Source organism: Echinops telfairi, unplaced genomic scaffold (genome assembly GCF_000313985.2).
Source record: "Echinops telfairi isolate 266 unplaced genomic scaffold, ASM31398v2 ScPeMD7_18;HRSCAF=68, whole genome shotgun sequence".
In the NCBI taxonomy this organism is placed as follows: Eukaryota; Metazoa; Chordata; class Mammalia; order Afrosoricida; family Tenrecidae; genus Echinops; species Echinops telfairi.
In genome coordinates this window covers 73,064,941-73,072,440 of record NW_022103915.1, presented here as the reverse complement: position 1 = coordinate 73,072,440, position 7,500 = coordinate 73,064,941, and the positions used below count along the sequence as shown (strand labels likewise).

The window sequence follows — 7,500 nt, the reverse complement described above, 5'->3', positions numbered from 1 at the left end:
CATGTGGGGCCATATTTCAGAGTCTGCGCGGAGCTGTCACACTCTTTGGCTCCGGCCAAGTCAATTCTGTGCCTCCCTTAGGCCAGTGTTTCTCTCTGACTCGGTTGGGGGATTTATTTCGTTCCAGTATTCAGCAAAGTCTCCCCCAACTAACAGATGGAAATTTAGCTCATCCTCGGACTATAAATTTGGTGCGACAAGATCAAAAGGAGCAGATGTGTAAGTCCGCTGGTGGACAGATCGCTGGCACAGAGGTGAAATAATCAAAGACAGAGGGGGAGCCATCTTCGGGACCATTCAAATATCCAGAACCTCTAAGAGGTTCCCCTTGGAGCTGTGAATACATCACAGAGGATCTGCCTTTCTTACCATCTGACGTCGGCGCCATTGACAATATCCACACAGCATTCGGGGTTCTGTGAGCCCAAAGGAGTTGTAGCCCATTCCCTCTTCCTTCACACCATCACCACCCACACGGAATAAAGTCTTGCTACAAATGGCTAAAACCCTCACTCCATTTGTCCTACTTATGGCGTTCTACACTGAGCAGAGTGGGGGCACCGGTGGCACCAGGGTGTGGGGCCTCTTGTCTCAATACTTGAGATTTGGCAGCGATGAAATTCATCTGAATGCACAATGCCTTTTGTTCTGTTTGTTTTCTCCCCCCACCCAGTGCTGAATAAGGGTCAGTGTGTGACGAAGTATTATCGTTGGATGCAGAAGAATGGAGGATATATTTGGATTCAGTCTAGTGCCACCATAGCTATTAATGCCAAGAACGCAAATGAGAAGAATATCATCTGGGTGAATTATCTTCTTAGGTATACTTTCTCTCTCTCCCTTTTTCAATCTGTCGTAGTTACAAAATGTGCAGCCCAATGATTAATAGCTAATGTGCTGGGGAGTGTTGGCTCTGACAGTACTTTGTGTGGAGTGACATGGAGATTCTGCATTTTTTCCTCCTTCTTCCCACATCATGCAAAGAAATGCAAGCAGCTCAAAGCTGGGTTGGAAGGGAAGTTCAGGGCAGATTTAGAATATTTTCTAAGATTCCTGATCCACACTGGACCACTCTGAAGAAGAGGGTTTGGTTTCCTCGACAAATGCTCAGGGCCAAATAACCCTTGCCTACAGTGCAAGCATTTGAGATTCCCTTCTTTACACACACACACACACACCTCTCTCTCTCTCTCTCCCACCCATTCTAAGCCCCGTGCAAATGAAGCACAAAAGGCAAGGAGAAGAACTAGCAGGGTATCTTGTATTCCCCTTTACATCCCATCCCTCGGACACACTTGGGAGACGGCACCAGATATGAAAGCCTAAGCATTCAAGTTTGGGTTGGCAATGTGAGTTGCTTTGCCAAAATGAAGGTAGTATCAGTACGAAAAGAGGCAGATTTCTTTCAATGACTACTCCGAGGCGTCGGGCAAGTTTTACTGCTGTTTTTGGAGCAGCCTTTCAAAGTCACATCCATGAATGAGGCCAGGCTCGGAGGCAGCCGGAAATAGGACGTGAGACAGCATTTCGTCCTCCTGCCCCCTCTTTCTGAGTGGGCTTCAAAACGTTTTGGGGAAAATTCCATGCTCTTTTCATCCCATTTTTCCACAGACTTTTTGAAGCCCCCAGTTCACCCTCCCTTTGGACTCAAACAAGCAGAAAACTGACCCAGGCCCCCAGCCTGTGTGGTCTGGTCGCCAACCTCCCAAGAGGCTCTTCGGTCAGCCTGGCTCCCTCCCACTGTCTTCCCAGCCTTTCGGGCCTCATGGCTCAAAGCAACCAATGTCACGTGCACCATGGCCTGAGCAGGAACACTTGTAGTTCTTATGAATGGAAGTCATTGCCCTTTGGCTGATAATCTAGACAGCAACTACCTGAGTCCCATTTTTCTCTGAGACAGCCAAATGGAGCCGAGATGCTAACAACCATGGCTCATCAGCCCACTGGCCCTTCCGAGTGATTCCCGTACTTTGGTGATGGCTTGAAGGCATGGATGTGCTTGCTACCAATAGCATATCAATCAGACACTAATGATTATTGCTCTGGAGAGGGCCTTAATGTGCACCACTTAGAAAAGTCTTCATTTATCTACTTTCCTTTTTCTGACCTCTTCCACTCTACATTAATTCTCTCTAAAGGTGAAAGGCTGTGTGTTTACTGTGACTTTCCACTAAGGCCGGGTATTCACACACAGCCCCCTTCCCCTGTGTTAGTGGATCCACTGCAGACGGGTGCTGATGCCAGGGGATCCTTTTACACAACATTTCAAGAAGCAACAGTCGCATGTAAAGCAGAAGGCTATGAAAACTCACACGCCAAACAGAATAGAATAAAGAATTGCGGCATTGATAGCCATTCGCTAGGCAAAAAGTGGTAGACCTTTTGCCATTAATAATAAAACATTGGTAATAGCAGATCCTGGTGCAAGGACGAGTCTGTCTCCCATGCTGATAGAGCCCACGGACCAAACATAAACTACCTCGGTCTTAGCTAGTAACAGCACTGCTTCCCCCTCAGTGGTAGCCTTCTCAGAGAGGTCTTCCCACCTGGATGTGCAGTACTGTCTCGTCAGCCTCACGGCTTCCTACTCCACTTCCAAATGGACAGACCGGCAAAGGTTAGGACATCGGGCCATGCAACTTTACATTACACTTTTCACAAATGGCCCACGCTCATGAGTGTTTGATGGTGTCATTTCTCCTCCTTCCATACAGATCGGAAGGAAGCAGTTTGGGTAACGAGGACCAGTCTTAAGGGCTCAATAGCCACAATCACAGAGAGGGAAAGATCTGTGTCCGCTGACTTCAACATCCCCCCTCAGCTCAAGGATAAACGACTCATTAGGATGATAAGTGACCCGTGTATCCTCACCCCCCTCCACTGGAAACGGGAGCAAGCCTTTAGCAGAGGAAATGCCACCAAGCTGCCACTCGTTGGCTATCACTTGTATAGGCTAGCGATCTAATAAGAAAAATAGCCCCCAAAAGGCAACCATTTAAGTTTGTCGTTCTTGTACCTGCATTTTTGTCCTTTGTTCTTCCCTTAGCTATACTCTCCTGTTACCTGCCCCTCCTACCCAGGATTCCCCACGCCGGAGTCTCTGTTCTATAATTACTGTTTCTCCGGTCTTTTTTCCCTTTCCTTACACCATTCAATAGGATTAGAGACTCAGCGTATTCAGAGGTTGTGTAAGTGCTAAATCCGCCTTCCCACCATTAGTCTCTTCTGATTATCTAGCAAGAACTTTGCAGCCCAAACTAATTCACACATAGGAATAAATGGCTGATAATCCATTTTAGGGAATTAACCCTCCAAAGGGCATTTGCAATTTTAGAGTACTATCTAAAACAATGACATTCTCACATGGGAATTGCACTAGGAATTAGCAAATAAGTCAGTAATTAACTATTGTTCCTCCCTGCTTGGCTGGCCATTGTGGAAAGGTAAAAGTTTCCCATTTTGAGGCAAAGAGTTTTCCTAGTGCCTTCAGAGTACCCCGACAATACAGATGAGGACCCGTTCAGACATTGGCATTTCCAGGAGACTGTTAACTCAACCTGACCCAGAATGCCCTTGAAGCCGCTTTCTGAATTATAAATGGAACAACACTTTGCACATCTGTGCCAATGGGGTTAGATCCATTCTTCTAGGGCCTCTTTCACACTGGGACCCTCCCACTGCAATCAGGTCTCCAGCTAATAAGCCACAGGTGTACACCACATGAGCAGATGAAAATGTGATTGTAATAGGTGTGTTGACAGTTCAGTAGCCATAATGCATGCATCCCAAGGTGCACCTGTGCATCTGTCATAGAGCTAGGCACTTAGGGCTCTGGGCCTCCCTCCCCCAATACCTTTGGAGCCATCTGAACAGCTGAGAAGTTACGTCAAGAAGCCAAGAGAAGGGTACTGGGGCAATGGACTCATTAGCTGCCCAAGAGAAGACAGGGCACCCCAGGTGGTAAGGGAATGAATTGTTAAGAGTACTTCTTCTCCCCCCTTCCCCCAGGTGTTATACTAGGAGGAATGTCAAGAGCACAGGTCTCTGGCCCCCAGTGGGATCTGATTACTTAAAACCTTTTCAGTGGCTTTCATGTCATATTTAGGTATTCACTCATTGTATCATGTTGCACCTGTACCATGGTAGAGATCATCCAAGCTTCCATAGAAATCCCTTGACACGCTGAGAAATGATTTCAGTCTTTCTCTAGACTCCAGGAGGGTGGGTTAGGGAAAGGGGGAAAGCTGGCCCAAAGCAAACCATGAAGGACTGGCGATTGCACTCCTGACGACTGCTTCCCTGCCCACAGTAATCCCGAGTACAAGGACACCCCCATGGACATCGCGCAGCTCCCTCACCTGCCAGAGAAAACGTCCGAATCCTCAGAGACCTCCGACTCGGAATCAGACTCTAAAGACACCTCAGGTATTACAGGTATTACTTCTCCTCCATCTTCCGCAGTGTGGATTTGCCTTTGCAAACACCGGAGGGGTGGGGTGGGGGTGGGGGAGTGCAGGGATCATGTTTGACCAGCTAAGCAGCTGGTCCAGGTTGAAATGTCAGCTGTCCTCGGGTTACACAGGAGAGCCTTTCCTAACTGCATGGTTCGGAATTTGAAGGTCGGTTGGAACAGGTACATATTGTGCTTCCTTGGCCCTTCTAGAGTGTAAGAAATGCTTGAAGCCTTTTCAGTGATTGAAAAGCTACACGTGGAGCACCCAAGGGGGGGTTGTGGTAAAGGATTTGTTGCGAATAGGGGTTCATTCAGTGCTTTCAAGGTGAGGGCAAATGTATATACCATCAAAGCAGGACCTTCAAGGCTGGTGGTGGCCACTCCAGGATGACAGCTGACCACTCATTTTGCCAGTGTGAGACTCTCCACAGCCTGTTGATAAGCCAGTCTCCCACATGAGGCTCCTGAAAGACCTTGCTACCCCTATTGCAATCTGCCGCGCCAGAGCTTTGCCTGTCGTTTGTCTTGGTCCAGTCACCACCGCAGAGCACGGTGACAGAGTCAATTCAAAACCCTCTGTTAAAGGGAAAATGGGAGTTGGCCATAGGCAACTCTTTGTAACACTGCAGACTGCTGTGTACAGTGGCATATCACATGACATGGTTGCTGAGACTCTCATACACACACACAGAGGCTTCAAAAAGTTCATGGAAAATTAAAAATAATTGAAATCTATGAACTTTTAAGAGTCCTTTTATGTGTGTTGTATATGTATATTACCGTATATACTCGTGTATAAGCTGAGTTTTGAAGCACATTTTTAATAGTTTTTGTGGTAAAATTAGGTGCCTCGGCGGATATTTGGGTCGGCTTATACTCAAGTATATAGGTACATAAATAAAAACATTCACAGAGAGATTGGTATTATTCTAGGAAACAGGAGGAACACTACTCTACCTGCAAAGCCAGCTCTAGCTTCTTTACATAAGTGGGTACCAGGCCGAGCTCCAATGAGCCTCTGACTTAGCTCAGAATATCCACATTCTCCCGGAACCCAAGAGCAAGGGCCACAGATGTGTTTGAATGTCCAAGTAGGGGACTTGCTGTTCATTCTTTTTGGAGTCTCCGCAGCGCAAACCCATGCTTTCCCATGGCTAACTGTTTTGGGGAAATAGACTTTCTCCATAGCTCTTTGGCACATATAAGGAGAGCCCTTATTTTCCCTCCAGCCCCTGCCACGCCCGGCTTCCACAGATACACATACAGCAGGGGCACAGGACTTAATGGAATTCTACAACTGTAAGAAAGTCCTAACACTCTTCTAACTCCACCCCTTATGCTATCGCGGGCAATGTAAGGACTGGAGTCATTACAAGATTTGCCCAAGGTCTTCTCCAGCCTGCTGTACCAGTCAGGCAATCAGCAGCGCCCCTAGCGGCTGAGCTACGTACTCTCCCTAAAATGAAGCAGAGAGCTGGGGTTCCCCAACACCCATCGTGAGGGCTCCAGTGCTCCAAGGTTGTCAGCGCAGGGCCCTCTACTGCAGACACCACTTCAAAGAGGTGGCAGGCATCAAGACTGTACAGAGAGGATCTTAACTGGTGTTGTGCCCTTTAAATGCCACTTGGTTGGGAGTTCTTTCCTACAGACGGTCTCCACCTCTGTGACAGTGGGCAGAACGAAGAACAACTCCCTGTCCCCGTTGAGGGGAAGCAGGGAGCGGCAGAAGGCGTATCATAAAACAACTGATGAAAAGGGTTGAGAGAAATTATCAGGACAGAGAAATTGGGAGTATGGTTTTCGGTAGGGAACAAATGCCGAGAAAGAGGGTGTGCGGCAGCAGGTTTCTGCCCTTGTGCCAGGTCAGTGACTGACTACCTGAGTGTTTTTATAGGACCTGGGGGTCTTGTGAACGTGCAGATTCTGATACAGCCCGTCTGAGTGGGGCCAATATTCGAAAATTCTGCGTGTCTAACGAGCGCCCTGGTGATGCTCCGGCATTTGGAACAGGGAAGGCCCTCTGGGTGGGGCGATGGGTAGCCTCCCCGAGTTAACCTAGGTCCTCCACAGAGAGACAGCCAAGAGTTGAAGTTATCAGAAAGTGGTGGCGCAGCTCGGGATCAAGACAAGACACCTACCCCACGCCCACCTCCACCCCGTGGGTGTTGCCCCTGCTAATGTCCTGTCTCCTCTCCCCTTTTGCCGCCCGTGGGCCCGCGCAGAGGACAACGAGAACTCCAAGTCCGACGAAAAGGGGAACCAGTCCGAGAACAGCGAGGACCCGGAGCCGGACCGGAAGAAGTCGGGCAGCGCGTGCGACAACGACATGAACTGCCGCGACGACGGCCACAGCTCCAGCAACCCCGACAGCCGCGACAGCGACGACAGCTTCGAGCACTCGGACTTGGAGAGCCCCAAGGCGGGCGCCGACGGCTTCGGCGCGCTGGGGCCCATGCGCATCAAGGCGGAGCGCTCGGTGGAGAGCGAGTCGGACCTGCGGCTGCAGCCCTGCGACTCGCTCACGTCGGACAGCGCCAAGGACTCGGACGGCGCGGGCGAGGCGGGCGCGCACGCCGCGGGCAAGCTCCAGAAGCGCAAGAGGCGGCGGAAACGGCAGAAGGGCGGCAGCGCCAGCCGCCGCCGCCTGTCCAGCGCGTCGAGCCCCGGCGGCCTGGACGCCGCGGGCCTGGTGGAGCCCCCGCGGCTGCTGGCGTCGCCCAACAGTGCCTCGGTGCTCAAGATCAAGACGGAGATCGCCGAGCCCATCAACTTCGACAACGACAGCAGCATCTGGAACTACCCGCCCAACCGGGAGATCTCCAGGAACGAGTCTCCCTACAGCATGACCAAGCCCCCCAGCGCCGAGCACTTCCCGTCCCCGCAGGGTAGCGGGGGTGGCGGTGGCGGTGGCGGTAGCAGTAGTGGCAGTGGTGGCAGCGGAGGAGGAGGAGGAGGGCTGCACGTGGCCATCCCTGACTCGGTCCTCACCCCGCCGGGTGCCGATGGCGCCGCTGCCGCCCGCAAGACACAGTTCAGCGCCTCGGCCA

General features: G+C 50.6%; 1 protein-coding gene across 1 annotated transcript in view; it reads left to right on the top strand.

The window, feature by feature from the left end:
- The window catches only part of NPAS3 (neuronal PAS domain protein 3), a 984,386-nt gene that overhangs the window by 975,002 nt on the left and 1,884 nt on the right, over nt 1–7,500 (top strand). The window contains exons 10-12 of the mRNA XM_045287648.1: nt 674–821; nt 4,310–4,434; nt 6,676–7,496. Coding sequence (XP_045143583.1) covers nt 674–821; nt 4,310–4,434; nt 6,676–7,496 — 1,094 coding nt within the window. The remainder of the gene's footprint in view (nt 1–673; nt 822–4,309; nt 4,435–6,675; nt 7,497–7,500) is intronic.